Raw genomic sequence first — 20,311 nt, forward strand, 5'->3', positions numbered from 1 at the left:
AATTACTTGCCATCTAGGGGAGGGAGTGGGGAGAAGAAGGGGAAAAATTGGAACACAAGGTTTTGCAAGGGTCAATGTTGGAAAATTATCCATGAATATGTTTTGAAAATAAAAAAAAAAAAAACAACAATTTAAGAACTGTATTTCTAATACCCCCCCCCAAGAAAAGAAGAAATCAGTTCTAAAGAAAAGTATGATGAAAGCTCTGTGTGTGTGTGTATATTGAAGAACAGGATTATTTCAAGTAATTAAATTTGTACATAAGAGGAAGTTTACAGGAAATTAAGCCACCTTTTTTTTTTAATCTAGGGAGTGAAGAAATAATAAGAAAATAATATTTCCATTCCAGGAAGTTAGATATGCAGAATTTATCATGACCAGAAAACTTTAATTATACTTAAAGCTTGAGGTAAGACTCGAGGTAGAATTTTTTGAAATAGCAATCCTCAGTAAAGTTGATCATGGAATACTAGCCCAAGATAACAAAGTTTGGGCACAAAATTTCCCAAAACAACCCAAATAAAAATCCCAAGTTTAAAACCTCATCAATGGTAATTAAATGTTTTAGCCATCATTAAATTGCCAGATTGAGAGTAGGGGCAGAAAAGTATCGGTAGACAGGAAATAGGAAATGCATTCTTGTGGAAATGAAAAGGACTCTTTATGAAACTTTTTGAGAATTCAAAATATGAATTTTACAACCCTCAAAAGTGAGCCAACAACCTTTGTACTCAAGGAACACGCTCTTGTTTTGCGCAATTGCACAGATTAGACCTAGAAGGAATCTATTCAACATTCCCTTCCCACCCCAATATCATTTTATAAATGAGGAACCAGAAATAACAGTTGTATAGATAGTACATGACATAGTTGGGATTCAAACCTAGGGTTCTTTGATTGCAAATTCTTTGCTTTTTCTCCTGCACTATACTGCGTGCCAAAACACTCAGAATTCCTATCATTAAGTTGTTAAAAAGAAAAAAAAAAAAAAAAAACTAACTAAATTCAGAATTTGAAGTGCTCACTTTTCTCTTATTTTCTGAAAGGATGAAAATGTCTAGAAATTCCCCAAGGAGTCCTGAAGGAGGATCTATATATACTACATCTTGTATCCTTGCTCATTTTTTAATTAGTAATGAGAAGGTTAAGTGAGCAATTGCAGATGAGATGCAATCCTTGGCTTCCACTGCATATTGTTCCAAGTAGAAGGGGATAAACACTCTTGAAGGAATTTGTTCTGATTTCGACATCAGTCATACCCTCTGTGCTTCTGTACTAGGTGCAGAAGGTTTTACTTGTACTAGCCATAAATACTATTTAAGAGCCTTATAATAAGTTTCTCTTTTCATCATGGTAATGCTTACTCTTCTAAATCTATGACTTGGAATCCCTCCCTTGCTTCGAGGCTCAGCTCTCAAGTATTACCTCCTACAAGGGTCCTTCACTGACCTGAGCAGTTCTACATATTTTTACATGTTATACTCACATACACAGGCTGCTCATCTTCACCCCTGACAAAGTAATAATGCTGATGATAATACTAGCATTTGTATCGTACTTTAAGGTGGGCAAAGTGCTTTCTTTACAAAATATTTCAAGAAAACCCTGAGAGGTAGGTGCTATTATTTTTTTTTTCAGGTGAGGAAATTGAGACAAGCTGAGATTAAGTGGTTTTTTAAGACCTGTTTACAAGCTACTTCTCTTAATAATATGTTTGGGGGCCATTTAAAACAACAAAATGCCCTAACAAACAGCACAAAAATATAACAACAAAGAAAGTATCAATAAATAGATCAAGAGCAGTTTGTAGATAAAGCCCTGGGCTTGGAATGAGGAAGACTCATCTTGATGAGTTCAAATCCAGCTTTAGCTACTCACTAGTTGTATGACCCTGAGCAAGTCACTTTATCCTGTTTACCTCAGTTTCTCATCTGTAAAATGGCCTAGAGAAGGAAATGGCAAACCACTTGAGTATTTTTGCCAAGAAAACCCAAAGTTGAGGTCATGGAGAGTCAGATATGACAAACAAATGAACAACAACTAGACTAGGAAAAGGACACTTGGTTTTGCAGTGTGAAAGCTGAAACAAGAAGGCAAGATGTTACCTTGTTCAGCTGGGACTTGTGTCTATGAAAGACTGTGAAAGTAACTTTCAGTATTAATTATACAAATACAAAATCTTTGAATAAAAGGGATCAATTGTACATGTAGCCATAATATGTGTTTATGAATAAACACATACATACATATATATAATTCCACTCTAAACTCTTTCCTTTGGTGATCTCAGCTTCCATGTGTTCAATGATTATATATATGCAGATAACCCCAAATCCATGCGTAATTCAAGGTTATCAGGCCAACTCTGGCAAAGGCTTGTTAACTACCATTTACCCTGTTTGGAGAAGGAAATGGCAAACCACTCCAGTATCTTTGCCAAGAAAACCCAAAATAGGGTCCAAAAGAGTCAAACAAAATGACAAACAACATTTTTACATGGCTATACAAGAAATCTTCTTAAGACATAGATCTGACAATATCCTTCCCTTGCTCAAAAGCCAGTTTCTGATGCTTCAGACAAAATACAAATACTTCAGGATGCTATTTAAGGTCTTCAACCCACCTTTTCAGCCTTATTTCTTGCTCTTCTGCTTCAAATAGTCTATATTCCTGAGCTTTTCCCCAAGGTTGACATTCCAGTTTCTGCCTCCATTTTTGGGGGGTGGATATAGGGAGAAAAGGTGAGGTTATTTTTGTTTCTGTCTTTTTTTGTTTGTTTTAAAACAGGGCCCTCTCCCATAGCTGAAATGGATGCCTTCCTCATTGCAATCTCTCAAAATCCTCTAGTTCTTTCAAGACTAAGCTCAGATAAGGTCTTCCCTCATTCTTCTAGTTATCAGTGTTCTTTCTGTTTCTAAATTGTATTTTATTATATGTGTGTTTATGTTGTAGCCAAAATGTAAGCTTTTTTAGGGTAAGAACAGTTTGGTTTTTGTTTTCTTATCTCTAGCACTTAGCACAGTCACTTACATAATGTAAGCCTACTATATATTTATATTTACATAAGTGCCTACTATAAAGTAAGCACTTAATAAATGTTAATTGAATTGGATTGAATTAGAGAGGTCTAATGAGTTGGCCAAAAGCATACAATTAAATGTGCCGATTCTATTGTTGAGTTCTTTTTCCACTATACCTTAGTATAGGTAAAAAAAAAAAAAAAATCATTTTTAACAGAAGATACATTTTTGTCAGTCACTTAAGAGCAGGGAAAAAAAAGTGTCATTTGAGATATCTTTATATAATTATCAAAAGTTTTGAGTTTTGTTTATTTCTATGCTATATCATTTTGTGACACAGATCAATCAAAATTTAAAAACACTTACCGTCCTTTGCATTAGGAGTGGAGCTTCTGGACAATCTGTTCCTTTATCATTAAAACTTGATTCCATGCTGATTATGTTCTCAAAAACATCATCCATCTAGCAAAATATAATATCACTTAGAATAAATATACAGGATCATAACAACTGTGTTATCTCTGTAATCACTCGATTGACAAGCATTCTTCAGACTTTGACCATGAGCTAGAAACTTGCTAAATGCTTTCATTTTAAAAATTAAATTATTGTGTCATATACAAAATGGCCCCCAAATCTTTATATGCTCAAAATAATGGTCAGTCCATTGCTTTATATGGCTAAAATATTCTTTTATAAGATTTAAAGATTAATAGGAAGCAATAAAGTGAACCAGAAGCAACCAGAAAAGAGTGTGAAAAGCCCCAACCCAGGAACCAGGAGATGTGACCCTGATATTTCATCATAGCATTTTCTGATACTGACAATCTCTTTATTGTTGGATTGTTTTCATCATTTTCAATTCTTTGTGATTCCATTTGAAATTTTCATGGCAAAGATGCTGGAGCAATTTGCCATTTCCTTCTCCAGCTAATTTTACACATGAAAAAACTGAGAAAACAGGGCTAAGTTATTTGCCCAGAGGCATACAGCTAGGTTTGAGGCCAAATTTGAACCCACAAATATGCATTTTCTTGACTAAAACTAGCATTCTAGCCATTGTAGTACCTAGCTCTTTTTAACACTCTCTACTATGACAATAGGGAGATTATAATATGTAATCACTAGGACTCTTCTAGATCCAAAATTCTATAAATTAACTTTCTCTCCTTTGGTTGATTTTCTCCATACTTGCTCCATGATCAACTACAGCAAAGTATCTCTTATAAAAGGGAATTGGTAGCTGTTACCTTGATATATTTCAATCATTCTTCCAGATACAGAATTCAGGCAAATAAGACCACTGATTAATAAACCTGTCAATTCACTCATAAAACCTTTTTTTTTTTTCTGTCCTTGAAAATGGTTATGTTGCTGTACAACAGCAACAAATAAAACAAAGCTTTTGTATGATTGGGCCTAAATTATAATTCTAGTACAGCACTCATACAAATAAATACATGCCTACATACCGGGAAGAAGACCTAAAAACTTAATTTAATTCACATCCCTTCCCAATCTACTTCATTAATCCTTTCTTTTCATTGTCATCCCCTTTCCACTCCTTCCTGTATGGGAAAATGCTAGTTTGGATACATAGGAGTAGAGTGTGTGCCATGTTCTCTTTGCTCAGGATGTGAAAACCAATAAAAGAAAGTGAGTGAAAAAAACATGTAGAGATAAATGACACTCCTACAGATGGCTCAAAATATTTCATTTTTTTCATAACTTTTAAATCCTAACCAAGATGTCCATGGATCTAGAAGAATCAAGAATAATGTGGCTGAGAATGATGTAGACTGTAGCCTCATCTAGTTATCTTCACTAGGATTTGCTTATGATTCACATAAAAGTAATTGGGACTACCACTTAAAATTAAGAAAGTGAAATATGATTTGCTTATAATTATCTCATGATAATCTAATCTCTGGAAAGTTTGATATATAGAATGTTTATTATTATTGTCAGCAGGTTTTCAGTTTTCAGTGTTTCCTTTTACTTAAGTAACAAAATTAATTCCACATCCAAAGAGTACCAGGAAAAGAAAAAAAATTTTAAATGGTGAGAAATAACAAAAGTCATGGTAAACAAGATTATTTTCTTATCTTTCCTCCAAAATAAAATAGATAATATTGAAACTGCTCCACCTAAATGTTCTCTATTTTTCCTATACTTTCCTATCTCCTCTGGTACTATGATCTCGATCTCTCAGTTATATTCTTATATATTCAATCTTTCCCTCTTCACTGAGTTCTTCCCCTTTATCTGCAGATAAGCTCAGACCTCCGTTATGCTAACCAAACAAATAGAAACTGTCCTTGACACCAGTTCCTCAAATGTATAGTTCATTCATCCATTCATCTATTCATTATATAAAGAATACCAGTCATGTGGGAGGCAGTTTGATATTAAAAGGGCTCTTAGATGACTTCTGAATGCCACTGTTTTTCAGGTCTCATCCTCCTTGACTTTTAGATAATATTGACACTTTCACTCATCTACTCATTAAAATTTGCTCTCCCTTTGGCTCCGGTGATCCTGAATTATTGGACTTTCCTCTTGTTTCTCTGATTTTTCTTCCTGCTGCTCCCCTTATTTAATCTCCTATAATAACTCATCCACATTTGATTTTCATTATCTAAGTCTCTACTTTCAATCCATACCTCTCTTTCTGAATAGTCCTATATTTCCAACTGCCTAATTGGACATCTTCCTTTGCCTATTCCATCAACATGTCAAACTTAATGTCATGGAATGAACTCCTCTTCTTCCCCAGAAATTTGCTTCTCCTAATGGCATTAACACATCATCATCTTCCAAATTCAATATTAACTTGTAATCTCGGTTACATCTGTTCCCTCATTTCTATCACTGCTACCACCAATTTCTCAGGACCTTATCACTTCACACTTATATTATTGATGCATTCTGATAATTAGCTTATTTGCCTGTATTTCCTCCATTATAAACTGAGGAGAATTCTATCTTTTTACCATCTTGATTCAATTCTTTTTTTTAATTATAAAAGCTTTTTTATTTTCAAAAAATATACATAGATAATTTTCAACATTCACTTTTGCAAAACCTTGTGCTCCAAATTTTTTTTTCTCCCTTCCTTCCCCCTACCCTAGACAGCAGGTATTGAGCCAATTCTTCAAAAAGTTGCAGTGGTCCTTAACAGCCTTCATAGTAAATTTCGAGCTATTTGAAAATGAAATGGGCTACCTTATAAGGTAGTGGATTTCCTCTGACTCACAGTTTTGAACAAAAACTAAAGGAGCATCTATCAGAGGGACAGTGCAATGCTGCTTCCTGTTGTATTGGAGGACCAATATGGAAGATTTCTAATATTTTAAAAGTCTGTGTCGTTTTCTCACTCATACACATTACAGTGTCCATGTACCTCACTGAATAAAAGCCATGTGGTATTCCAATGTCCTTCATATTCTGGTACCATTATGTCTTTCAAGCCTCACAATCTTTTTCTTGTATGCAGCCTCTTGTCTAGCTAAAACAGATTATAATCTTTAAGCATACTTTTGTCATCTGCTCATTCACTCAAGCAGTCCCTCTGCCTGGAATGCTCTTCCCCAAATTTCCTTATAATTCTATCCATTTTTTCAAAGCTGAGCTTAAACATGATCTCATTTATGACAATTCCTCTTATACTCCTAGGGCAAATAAGCAATCCTTCCTTCTGATTTACTAATAAACTTTAATGGTAGTTCCTTTACATCTCTTACCACATTCTTTTTCATAATTATTTACAGTTTTCTCTTCTTCCTATCTTCCAAACTGTAATCATTGGAAGGTCTTATTTAATCATTTAGTTAATCCCTCTATAATCCCCACTACAAAATCTGACCTAAAGTGAATGTTTAATAAATGTGTTGAATATTTTGAGAAGCTTTCTCTGACTTTTCCCACTGCTTTCCTTAAATGCCCTCATATTTATTTATCTGTGTACATGTACCTTTCCAGCACAATACAAGCTCCTTGAGACCAAAAATTAATTCATTTTTGCCTTTGAAATCTCAATATCAGTACAGTGTCTATACTGAACATTACGGATGTTCAACAAGTGCTTAATTGAACTAACCGATGCATGACTAAATAATAGCGAGGGGAAAAACATCTGCAACACTGATGGATATGTATTTCTCTTTTTCATAGACAACAACTTCTAACCAAACTCAAAATCCTAAATTTCAGATAATTTCCTCTGGCTCAATCCTCTACAGATAAGAATTGTGAAAATGACTTTGAATTGTTGATGCCTCAAGGCTACCATTAGTGGGGCAACTATGTCCTGCTCAAATCATTTGTGATTTAACTTTTAATTTAAAAAAAGAAAAGAAAAAAAGAAAACACACTTCACATTTTGTTTTATCTATTTGATCTGGACTGTGTTTTCATCATTTGTGCCAGAAACTTCCAACATGGAAACTTCTTCTGTTAATGTCAATAATTAACTTATCCAAACTTTATTCTATTAGAGATCTGTCTATGGTACTGACAAGGTAAGTGCCTCATCTGCAGGCACACAGATTTGGTATGTTTAAGAGTTAGAACTGAAATGCAAGTCTTCCAGGTTCTAAGGCTGTCCCTGTACAATGCTGACTCATATTTTGCTTATTAGATTAAAAAGCCCATATTCTCAAGCTCTACTGAGCAAGAGATCATGTCAATAAATTTTTACTTTCTACCCCTGTTCACCAAAGAGTCATCTCATACCAAAATGCATTTCAAAAATGGATATCTATTGTTTTATAGAACAGTACATGTATAATTTATAACAAATTGTTTGTCTTTTCAATGAGAGGGCAAGGAAAGTCAGAATGTGAAACTAAAAATTTTTTTAAAAGAATGTTAAAAATAAAACAATCACTGAGGAAAAAATAAAATAAGTATTTTTTAAAAAGAAAATGGATATTTATAAGATCCCTTGTCCTTTATAAGTTGTTAATAGCTAATAATCAACTTGTTCTCCTCTTATGTTTGTAATCTTAATGGAATTATGAAAATTCTGAATCCAAATTCATGTTTCAAAAAAAATTACAACCAATTAGTATGTTAAGATAGTCTCCATTTTTTTTTTTAAATGAAAGAAAGTGCACGGCCCAAATGACTTTCAGAATTAAGATGAACTTGCTGGGCAGTTCTAGAACTGTGGTCATTTAAAACTTCTTGTGTGTATAAACACACACATACATCACTTTTATAAAAATTAATGAATTATGATCATGGAATGGAAGGGACCTTAAAAAACTTTCTAGTTCACTTCCCACTTAAGGAAACTGAGGTCAAGTGACCAACTAAAAGTCACAAAGGTAGAAAATTGTATTTGAATCTACCCATCTTTTCCAGTATACTGCTTCTAATGCCTCTCTATCTTTTCCTTCTAGTCTTAAGCAACTAATGATAATTTTCAAAGTCATTAGTCATATATATTCCATACCACATTTTTATGGTCCTTCCCAAGAGCTAGCAACCTGGTGATTGGATTTTCTGTGATCTCAATCTCATTGTCAGGAGGCACATGTCCATTCTGTACCATATGTGTGACACCTGTGGCTTGTGGATGAGTCAGTGTTAGGGTTTGATTGGGCAACTTGGTGTCTAGAGTCAGATACTCCTTAATTTGGTGTCTCTGTGCTTGCTGTATATGGTACCTAGTTGGGTTTTCCACTTGTGTTTGAACCTAGAAATCAAAAAGATAAATGTTAATGGATCACATCATTTGTTAAATCATAATGACTAACACAGTTCTATTTTTAACTGCCAATCGTGACATTAAACACATAACATTCTAAAATACCCCAAGCCTTTTGTAGATTTTCATGGTTGTCAGAAGTTACATAAGGCTGTAATGACTTTACTATTTAGAAAAATCAATATGTGTCAGTGAGACTGCTGGATTTCTTAACCTTTACTACACATCATTTGATGCCAAAAGCATTGGTAAAAATTAATTTCTCTCAAAATATTGTGCAAAAGAAAATGGCATGCAATGACACAAAATTAATTGCAAAAGTGATTGCATAATGAAGTAACAGTGATAAAGAAAATGACCAAGATCTTGCTGCTGTGAGTTCTTTACTTACCTTGTAATAAGGTCGATCAGTTAAATGAGGCATTGCTGAGTTCTGAAAAAAAGAAAAACTTTCAGTCCTAAGGAAAGCCTACCCACATATCAAATGTCAATCAAACAACCAGTGTTTGGGCTTTCCGAGGCTACAAGTCAAAGATGAAATTTTTTAAGCTTAGTGGGTCATTATACAGTCAGTGATCTTGCTTATAGACCTCAGTGGTAAAAAGCACCCCATCTTTTTGAAAGCTCAAGGCAATCTCTCCACATTTCAGACTCCTTTTCACCAGTACTGCATTCGTGCTCCGGTGCTCATGTACACAGAAGGCTGCTGGCAACTTGGCCTTCTGACTCTTTCTCCCCCTCCCCTATGATGTGACTAGTCACCAATTTCTAGTAATAAATTTTCCTCAAGTGGCCCATATGTAAGTGTGTTTAATATGCCCGGCATGTTAAACAATAGTAAAGGCTGCAGTACAGTGCTTATTTTTTTTTTCTTTTTTATTTCAGCTATACAAACTACTGTTTAATTCCCTTAACATACATTAGCCCAGACAAATAGCCCATACAAAGTATTTTGCATTTAAATGAGCTAGTTTGGGGTACAATATTGTAGTACTTACTTTAGTTTAATTCTGTTATGCTGACATTTTTAGCATTATTTTAATTGTGTGACCATAAAATAATTTTTCAGTCATATAAAAAAAGATTAAGATTGGTAATAAAGATTACACATATTACTAATTATATTGCTACGAGCTTTGAAGTTGTAAAATATCATTTCATTAAAATACCAGTGGGAATTTTTTAGGGTGGCTGTTTAGATTATTCTTCAGTTTTAAGTTAACACTCCTCATTCTCTTCACACATTTACAAAATATATTTCATAAATAGCATTTTCAGACTCACAAATTAGGGTCCTCTTTAGTTATGTATTTTACATTAATATTTAAGGGCATTTGTATTAGGTTGGGTAGGTTTTTTTTGTTGTTATTGTTGTTCTGTTTTTTGGTTTGTTTGTTTTTTTTAAGTAGAGAGCCTCTGGTTCAAATGAAAGGATGTTGACTTCATCAGTTCCCCAGATTCATTCGTCTCTTCTGCAGCATTTGTTAAAAGCATCTATAGGAAGTACTGTGAAGGAAACCAAAGTTTTAGAAGACTCAGTTCAAATCTTCAAGGAGTTTATAATTTGGCTAGGACAACATGATTAATGCAGATCAGATAACTGATGAACAAAACAACAATTCATAAAGTAGGGCCAACTAAAGCAAAAAGTGAAAATTGATAGAGTAGAAGTTTTTCAAGAAAATGAACTTTGACTGAAGTCTTAGAAAGAAGGTTGATCCAGGGCCATACAGCATGTGGCACCCTGTAAAGGGATGACTTCGAGGGACTAGTGACGGCTCTTTGATATTTATTTATCTGTATTTCCTTAGTAGAACATAAGCTCAAAAACTGCTTCCTGTCTAGTTTTTAATCTTTGTATCCATAACACAAGGCAGCTAACTGATGCGATGGATAGAGGGCTGGGTCTGGAGTCAGGAAGACCAGTTGTCTTCATTTCCTCATCTATAAAATGAGCTGGAGAAGGAAATGGCAAACCAATCCAAAGTCACAAAGAATCAGACTGCACCAAAACTGAACAACAATAAACCCATAGCATCTGGTCCTTGAAATTTTATTTTCTTTGTTTTGGTGGAATTTTTTTTTGGGGGGGTGGGATTGGGAGGGTCAACTGGAGCTGAGATTTCATAGGTATAAGAAGAGAACTTTTAATGAAAATGTTACCCAATTTAATAGGGAACTACTCTTCAATTTAGAAAATTGCTTTCAAAATTGTGAGATCAGTATCTTACTCAGGATTACATAGCCAATATGTCAAAGAGGTAAGTAAATGGTACAGTAGATAGACCTCAGTACAAAGGTAGCCCCAGTTTCCTTATCTGTAAAATGAGAATAATAATAATAATAGCACCTTAGTCCCAAGGATGTTAAACTAACAAATAAATAAATCTATAAAGTACTTTCCAAAACTATATATAAATACTACCTATTATTCCTTACTCTAAGAGGCGTTCTTTCTGCTTCAGCATGCCTCTTGCCTTGCCTGTAGCAGGCACCTAATAAATGGTCATCAAACTTCGTTCAATTAGATGTATTTAAGTGGAAAGCATTACAAGTAGGGGGAAATAACCGAAAAGCAATAGTTGGGATTAGGGAAAGAAGAGAAACAATCTAGAGTATTTTTCCAAAAAGAAAGCTATATCCTCCCCCAAATCACAACAAAATATGAGACACTGTCAAAGATGAATATCTTCAAAGGAAACTAATGTATTTCTCTATGAAGCATTTGTTTACTTCTAATTACAAAGGATGAACTGCTACCAGTTAGAAGGCTTATATGTGCATCTGTCCAACACAATAGTCCATGTGGAAAGAGTTTTAGATAATGGGTAGATAGGCCTTTAAAGAGTCCTATTAGAAGATGGCTTCTTAGCCTTTTTTTATGTCATGAGCTAGGGATGTAAAAATATATAACTCTTTTTGAAACATCCCAGAATTGGAATTTGAGGAGGAATTTGATCAATTAAGGAACAGCTGAACAAATGACAGTATATAATTGTAATGAAATATATTGTCCTGTAAGAATGATAAAGGGGATGGTATCCGAAAACCCTGAGGTGATATGTATGAACTGAGGTAAACTAAAGTAAGCAGACCTAGGATAATAATTTATTCAATGACAATAATATACCAACGATAAAAATTAATATATATTGGGTTATTTGCCATCTACAGGTGGGGGTGGAAGAAAGGAGAGAAAAAATTGAAACACAGGGTTTTTTGCAAAGGTGGATGTTGAACAATATCTATGTACATGTTTTGAAAATAAAAAGCTTTAATAATAAAAATCAATAAAGACAAAAACTTTGAAAGTCTTAGGAACTAACCAACCATAATTCCAGAAGACTAATGATTCATGCTACCTATCTTCCCATAGAAAAGTTAAAAGACTCAAACATGAAGAATGAATGAAACGTGTATTTCTTTTAGTCATGGCTAATAAGGAAAGTGTTTTACTTGAATATGAATATTTGTATCAGTGGTTTTTCTTTATATTCTTTCATTTTCAATTGAGGATATATGGGAAGGAAAAGGAAAAGGCTTTTTGCTGATTGAAATAAAGTTTTTTTTTTTAATTAAGTGAATGCTGCCCCAAAAATACAAACAATAGGCATGGCTCCAAAAAATGATAATAATAACACCTTAGATTCTTTTGCTAGGACTGGAGTGGAATCTTACATATGTCCTTAGCTTTTTTCAATGTATTGATTGGTTTTACTGATTTTTTTTTTTATCCTTAAAATCTTCTTTGTTACATTAGATGCTTCTCTGAGAGGGAGAGAGACTGGGAGAAATTTAAGCAATGTAAAAAATATGGCCATAAAATTTATTTATTAAAAATTAAAGTCCATTTTTATCCTAATTCTCTGCCTATTCTGCCTTAAGGCCACTTAGTAGTCATCATTTTTACTTCTGCATCATTTAGATAAAAGTAAGCAGCATTCCAATTCAGGGTCTGAATAACAGAAAATATTCATTAAGTAAGAATGAGTCCTTTCATCCACTCTGCACTTTAACCACCTTCCCTTTACAGATCTAAGACAGATGCTGACAGTTATGGAGCTCTGAGCTTTTCACAAATAAGAACAATAAGCTATTTCCTTGCAGAAAATAGAATTATAAGTAACAGCAATGCCTTCTAAAGTCTGTTTACTTGATAACAAAAGAAGAAACTTCACAGTCTTTGGAACACAAGCATTATCACTGGGGTAATACTACATGCATAGTGACATTCAGCTAATTCTATTTTCAATGATATTATGGCACTGTCCTTAACTGAAAGGAAGGCTGGAAGGCAGGGAAATTATAGGCTACTGCAGTAGTCAAGGAGAAAGGTAATGGGAACTAGATGAGGATTGTGTGAGTGAAGAGAAGGGGATATACACAAAACTTACAAGATATGAAAATGGAGTGAGAAAATGAGAAGTTGAGGAAGGCAAACCCATTGTAGGTCCAAATGACTGGAGGCATAGTGCTGTTTTGGACATGTTGAATTTGAGATTCCTATGGGATAGTCATTTAAAGATTTCCTCAAGGCTTTTTGTGATGTGTAACTATCTGAAGAGAAAGAGATTAGGGCTATATAGATCCGAGAATCATCTCCATAGAAACTTTCAGCCCACAAGAACTCATGAGATCAGCAAATGATATAAACACATATGTATTTCTCAATTAGATGTAAGAGCAATTTTTAACATTTGGGTGTTTTTTAAATTTTCATTTCCAAGTTCTCTTCCACTCCCATCTCCCCAATCTCTGAGATGATAAGCAATTTGATATAGGTTATACATGTGCAATCATGCAAAACATTTTTATATCATTCTTCTTATGAAAAAGAAAACACAGACCAAAAAAAAAAACACAAAAAAACTATGAAATAAAGAATATTAATGCTTTGATCTGCACTCTGGATAGATAGCATTTTTATGAGTCCTTTGGAATTGTCTTGGATCATTGTATTGCTGAGAGGAGCTAAGTCATAGTTAATTGGTAAGTAGCTTTCTCATGCAGATTATCCATGAAGATGGGAAATAGCAGATGGTAACCAGCAGAAAAAGTAGGACCAAATGAGGATTTTTAGAATGATGGAGGGATCTGTGTGTGTGTGTGTGTGTTTATAGTTAGTTGAAAAGGCACCATTTGGTCAACAGTGAAGTTGGGGGTGGTGGGGAGAGGGAAAGGGAGGGCGGGGGAGGAGGGGGTGGGGGTGGGGGGGTGGGGAAAGAAGATGTGGCGGAGATAAAGATAGAGGCAATATGCTGGAGAAAAGAGAAGTTTATGAGATCAAATCACTTCTTCTTGACTCGTGCACCGTGGCTTTCTATAATAGGTTCAGCAAAAAAAGGGTAGCCCAGACTCTGAGGCCATGTCCTATCATGAAGACTTAATCAATCATTCTTAATGGGACATATCATCAACCTTCACAAGCATGGATATTTCTCAAAAAATGTCAGCCCAAATTTTTAGGAAGTTCCATTTAGCCTAATAAATAGTATACAACCTGCAAGGTAGCTTACATAATAGTAATAATTTGTATGTATGAATGAATTAATGACTTTCTAAATTTACAAAATATTTTTCTTCATAATAACCTTATGATAACAGATAAAAGATACCATTCATCCTTATTTCCCATGGGTGGATACTCTAAATCTGGGTTTCTTAAACTTTTTTTTCTACTTATGACCCCTTTATGATCGAGAAATTTTTACATGGTTCCAGGTATATAGCCATAATAAACTAGGAATACAAATCAAACATTTACTGATAATAAAGCATAATTTTTCAACCCTCACATTCAGTTATTCAACTCCATATGGGATCATGAACCACAATTTAAGAAGCTAGTCTCTAAACATGTCAGCTTATGATGAAAAACTAAAACTGTTCTCTCCAGAGTCATCAATGATCTCTTACTGACAATCTAATGACCTCAATACTCATCATTTGCAGCCTCTGACATTCTTTTAACTCTCTTCTCTGTATCTGTGACATTATTCTTATTTGATTCTTCTCTTTCCTGTAGGATCACTCCTTTTCAAACTTTTACTAAAAAATCATCCACTATAGTTCCTAACAAAAGGAATACCTTGAGATTCTGCCGTAGACTCTCTTCTCTCTCACCATGATATTTAATCCACTCACCTAGGTTCCACGATAGCTCCCAGATCTACATTTTTAGTCCGGGTCTCTACCCTGAGCTCTAATTCTGTATTACCAGCTGAATAATGATCATTTCGAATGGGACATCCTAGAAAAACCTAAAATTGACAGACTGGATCAACACAACTTGCCCCTTAATATATGAAACTCAATTGCTTTATTTTCCTATCTTGCTTTATTTTCCTATCTTGCCCGGGCTGTTTTTAACACCTGGAATGAACTCTTGTTCTCAGACTCTCTGGATTCCTTCAAGTCTAAACTCAAATATCACTTTCTACATCAGTGGCTCTCAAAGTATGGTCTGTAGACTCCTGGAGGTCCTTTCAGGTGGTCCACAAGGCTGAAATAATAATATTTAAATAATAATATTGAAGTTATTGCCTTTTTTCATTTTTATTCTACTATTAAGTATATAGTAGAGCTTTCTAAAGGTTACAGGGCCTCTAAATTAAAGATTTAGCTACAAAAAATGAAGATTGAATTGTTATTTCAACTATAGAATTATATTTTTGCTTTAAAAATGGACAAATCTCCACACATGATTTAACTTTGATTTTGCTTGTTTTTATCTGGTAGTAATATCAACTAATTAACAAAGATTTTGTTTTATGTGAATGTTTAACAGAAAAGACAACTAATACTAAAATATTCAAAATGCTGAGTAACTTTCTTTGAATCTGATGGTCTGTTTTTTAGAAAAGTTGTGCTGATATTTGCATGGATAGTAAAAACAATGGTGGGTAAAACTGCTGGCACATTAGTGAGAATTGAGGCTGAGACACCAAAACAAACTATCAGTCGTATTCTTCACCTCTAGGCATTCAGAGTTAAAAAAAAAAATAGTCATTAAATAAATAAAGGAGTGGATGAGGGATGTTAAATAAATAGTAATTAAAATTTAAAATTAATTAGTCAAATGTTTATTAAAATAAATTAAAAATAAATGCCATTTTCCCTTTTAAAAGGCCCTTGATTAATCCACAAATAGTAATTTTATTATGTCTCAACCTTATAATATAAAACTTTTTAATTTTCTAAGTGATCAAAAGGAAAGTGTGTATAAAATAACTTTTTTTCACTGCCTACCATAGTACAAGACATGTCTTGAGTAAAAACATCTGTGTAATTATTTGAGTTGTGAGCTTTACCAAGGTCCTTTTTGTTCATGAAACATATTTACTTAAAAGAGTGGCTAACAAAAACTATGGTTATTTAAACTTGGATATTTGGCAGACATTTTCTCAAAAATGAAACAAGCCTGTCACTTCAAGGAAAACAATTGACAATATTTGTTGCAAAGGATAAAATCTGAATTTTAAAAAAAATAATTATAACTTTTTATTGACAGTACATATGCATGGGTAATTTTTTACAACATTATTCTTTGCACTCACTTCTGTTCCAACTTTTCCCTTCCCTCCCTTGACTCCCTCCCCTAGATGGCAAGGAGTCCTATACATGCTAAATATGTCATAGTATATCCTAGATACAATATATGTGTGCAGAACTGAACAGTTCTCTTGTTGCACAGGAAGAATTGGATTTAGAAGGTAAAAATAACCTGGGAAGAAAAACAAAAATGCAAAAAGTTTACATTCATTTCCCAGTGGTCCTTCTCTGGGTATAGCTGCTTCTGTCCATCATTGTAAAATCTGAATCTTCAAGTAAAAATTTGAATTTTGGAAAACATCTATGTCATTATGAGCTTGACAGCTTCCTAACACATAAGGAACTACTTGAAAAGCCTACTTCTGCCTCTTTCAAATACTTGTATGTCTGAAGCTGTACTTTCTTCATATTTTTCTGTTATTATTCAGTCTTTTTAATTATGACCAACTCTTCATAATACCATTTGGGTTTTCTTAGCAAAGATACTAGTGTGGTTTGCCATCTTCTTGTCCAGCTCACTTTACAGATGAGGAAACTGAGACAGACAGGGTTAAGTGACTTGCCTAGGGTTACAAAGGCCCAGCACTCTATCCACTATATCACCTGGTTTCTTAGACTTCAACCAAAACAATATGTCACAACAGATCCAGTGAAGAAACAACAGAGTCCAGCTATATTCTAATAAGCCAGAAATTTATGAAAATATATAACAATGTCACTCTTCTCACTAATTTTTGTTTTGAAAAATAATTAGTTATATATATGATGATTTATTTTTACTTTAAAATAAATTCATAAATTTAATAAATTAAAATTTCATAATAAATAAAAATATAGTAAATTATATGTTTTTAAAGTATATAATTCACAATTTCTAGAAATATGACCTACATACCAAAAGTTCTTTGGGGTTTCTCAATAATTTCTAAGCATGTAGAAGGGTCCTAAAACAAAAAAATTTGAGGACAACTATTCTCTGTGAAGCCCATCTTCATCACACACACACACACACACACACACACAAACACACCCATTACTTTGTGTCAATTTTGAATATATTTGTATAATCTTATATTGGTGTTGTGTCCCTCCCCCCAAAAGTTTCACCCCTTTCAGTCTAAGACAACAGAACATGTTAACATTATCATCTTTGTAAACACTTAATACTGCATGTAGAATACAACAGCTGTGTGATAAACACTTGGTTGTTGATTAATTGCTTAAGAGAAATGAAAGCTCTTACCGTTTTTACTAAAAATGTCTGTTAGACATCAATTATTTTTTAAGCATCTACTCTGTACCAGGCACTGTGTTCAGCACTAGCAATACAAAAAGCAAAAGACTTGTCCACAAGAACTCATTATCTGATGGGGGAGGAAACAAACAAATGTGTCCAAATAAGCTATGTGTGGATTTAACATAAAATAATTTAACAGAGAGAGGGCACTAGAATTCAGAAAGGTGGCGAATGGTTTCCTATAAAAGATGGGATTTTAGTTGGGACTTACACCAAGGAAGCTAGAAGGCAAAGAGAGATAAGGAGAGAGTTCAATTTATGGGGGACAACCAAAGAAATGTCTAGACCCCAAGGATGTAGGGTCTTGTTTATGGAAAAGCCAGGTCAGAATCACTGGATCAAAGAGGATGTGTTATAGAGTAAGGCTATTATGAAGGGCTTTGAATGTCAGGATTTTGCATTTGATCCAGGAAGCAATAGGAAGCCACTGGACTTTTTTTTTTTTTTTTTAAATAAAGAGGTACTTTCAAGTCTGGGCTCAGACACTTAACATTTCCTAACTATGTTACCCTAGGCAAGTAACAACCCAATTTCCTTAGCAAAAAAAATAAAAAAATTTAAAAGGGGTATTTTAGTAAAGTTATTTTAATAATTAAGTGGAGAATGGATTGGAATAAGGGACAGAGGAGGCAAATTGATGCACCAGTAGCTATTGCAACTATCCAAGCAAGGTAAAGCACCAGGGTGATGGCTATGCCATTATCCCACTCATCAATCACTGTACAAAGGACAATACAATGTACTCAATACAAATGTAACTCAAGTTTTCTAACTTCAAAAAAAAAATAATTTAATGATTTTCTTTTCTGTTTTTGTTCCTCTCTTTTCCTACTATCACTTCATTCACTGATTCTGGCTTAAATAGAAAGCACCTCACAGTGTTTTAAGGAAGTTTGTTTCTTGTATATTTCCTTCCTATTTTAGAGATTGAACACTGAGAAAGCTTTCCTAATCTCTGAATAGGCAGAATCAGATGGTTTATATTGCTAATCTCATTTCTGAATCTTTTGAGATTTGCCCATTACTAGTTTCTATTTATACTAAAATGTGACTTTAAAAATAGGATATTAAAAAATAAATAGTACCTTCAACAACAACGAATAAAAGTTCTGGAATTCTTTTGTAGAATCTTTGAAACCTTTGAAGGATTCAAGTGAAAAGCTATTCACGCTTCTAACACTCAGTGGGTAAAATGTTCAGTAAAGTATTAGGAATCTAGAATACCAGAGTCCCATAATTGCCACTCACTAATTCTATATTTGTAGCCAGCAAGTAATTTGATTTTCTAGGCCCTCCATTTCCTTATCCACAAATTTAGAGGTTGATTTACATGTCCAAAAGTCCTTCCAGTTCTTCCTTGAATCTTTGAGTCAAAAACATAGGCTACTAAGTACATTAATTCAGATTTTAGCAAACCTTTCTTTATCATTACCATAGCTAATATATGTGCAGCAATAATAATAGCTAGCATTTTACTAAAACTTTAAGGTTTGCAAGGTACTTGAGCATATATTTTCTCATTTGATTCTAATAACAATCATGTTTGGTCAATGCTATTATTATTATCTCCATACAAATGAGGAAACTGAGTCAGAAAGAGACCAAGTGACTTGCCCAAGATCACACAGCTAGTAAGTAAGACCAAATTTTAATTCAGTTCTTCCTGATGCCTAAGTTCTTCACTCATTCTACTGTCCACCTAGCTATTTCTAGCAATTATACAATTAAAGAGTCATGGGAGGTCAGTGGAGAAACTGGTAAAAGAGGTAAATTGATTTGCACAGGGTCAATTGGTATTAAGGGTCTGAAGCAGAATTCAAACTCATGTCTTTCTGACTTTAAATCTGGCAAATTTGGAAAGAAGAAGTACTTTGCTTTTTATCTGAATTTCAGCAATTTTTCTTCTCTGTTCCTCCCCTCCCCCAATTAGGAACTGATTTCATCACTTTAGGGAACTCCCAGTATAGATACTGCCCTTGCAAAAGGAGATCTACAATTTATTTGTATTTGTCTTTAATTTATTTTAATTTGTCTTAGAAAACAGCCAGTAACACTTGAAAGTGGTCTTTACCACAGTCATACAATTAATACATATGTACCAGAGCCAGAGACAGAACCTGAAACCAGTTGTTCCTGACTCCATATCATCTTGACCTGAATCATGATGATAAACTACCTTTCCAATTTACACATATCAAAAAGCCAAATTCCTATGGAACTTAAGAATTTGCAAATTTGCCTTGATAAAGCTAAAATATATCCCCACAATTTCAGCATCATATTATCAGTTGATATAAAATCAAAAAATGAAAAAATTGATTTAGCACATAAATTTTGCCTAGATCTACATATGAACTGTTATTTTAATTAACCTAAATAGTAGTTAAGCCAAAAATTCAATTTTTAAAAAAGTATTTGGAAAAATTACTCCATTTCAATTTCAAAATAATGCTACTTTAATTTAGAATTTTGTGTCCTCAATGTGTCATAATTTCTTTAACAAAATCTAGAAGTTTCTAAATTTCTGTTTTATAAGGTTGCTACAATTGTGAGATGCAAAACTAGCCAAGAATTGTTTAATAAGTAAACATAAGTACCAGATGAAAATTTGAATCACAAAAGTTCTACCCTCAAAGGGCAAAGAGTAAGCAACCCAGTGAAGTAGAGGAAAATCCTTTTCCTAATTGGAGAAAGGACACTCCTAGGCGAATTACCATGGTTAACTGAAAG

At 33.7% G+C, this 20,311-nt stretch overlaps 1 protein-coding gene across 1 annotated transcript in view; it reads right to left on the reverse strand.

Annotated features, from left to right (window-relative positions):
• TFEC (transcription factor EC) overlaps positions 1-20,311 on the reverse strand; it is an 86,380-nt gene that overhangs the window by 30,718 nt on the left and 35,351 nt on the right. The window contains exons 2-4 of the mRNA XM_023504822.2: positions 9,125-9,166; positions 8,479-8,721; positions 3,387-3,482 (exon numbers count right to left, since the gene is read on the reverse strand). Coding sequence (XP_023360590.1) covers positions 3,387-3,482; positions 8,479-8,721; positions 9,125-9,166 — 381 coding nt within the window. The remainder of the gene's footprint in view (positions 1-3,386; positions 3,483-8,478; positions 8,722-9,124; positions 9,167-20,311) is intronic.

This window comes from Sarcophilus harrisii, chromosome 5, assembly GCF_902635505.1.
Source record: "Sarcophilus harrisii chromosome 5, mSarHar1.11, whole genome shotgun sequence".
Classification (NCBI taxonomy): Eukaryota; Metazoa; Chordata; class Mammalia; order Dasyuromorphia; family Dasyuridae; genus Sarcophilus; species Sarcophilus harrisii.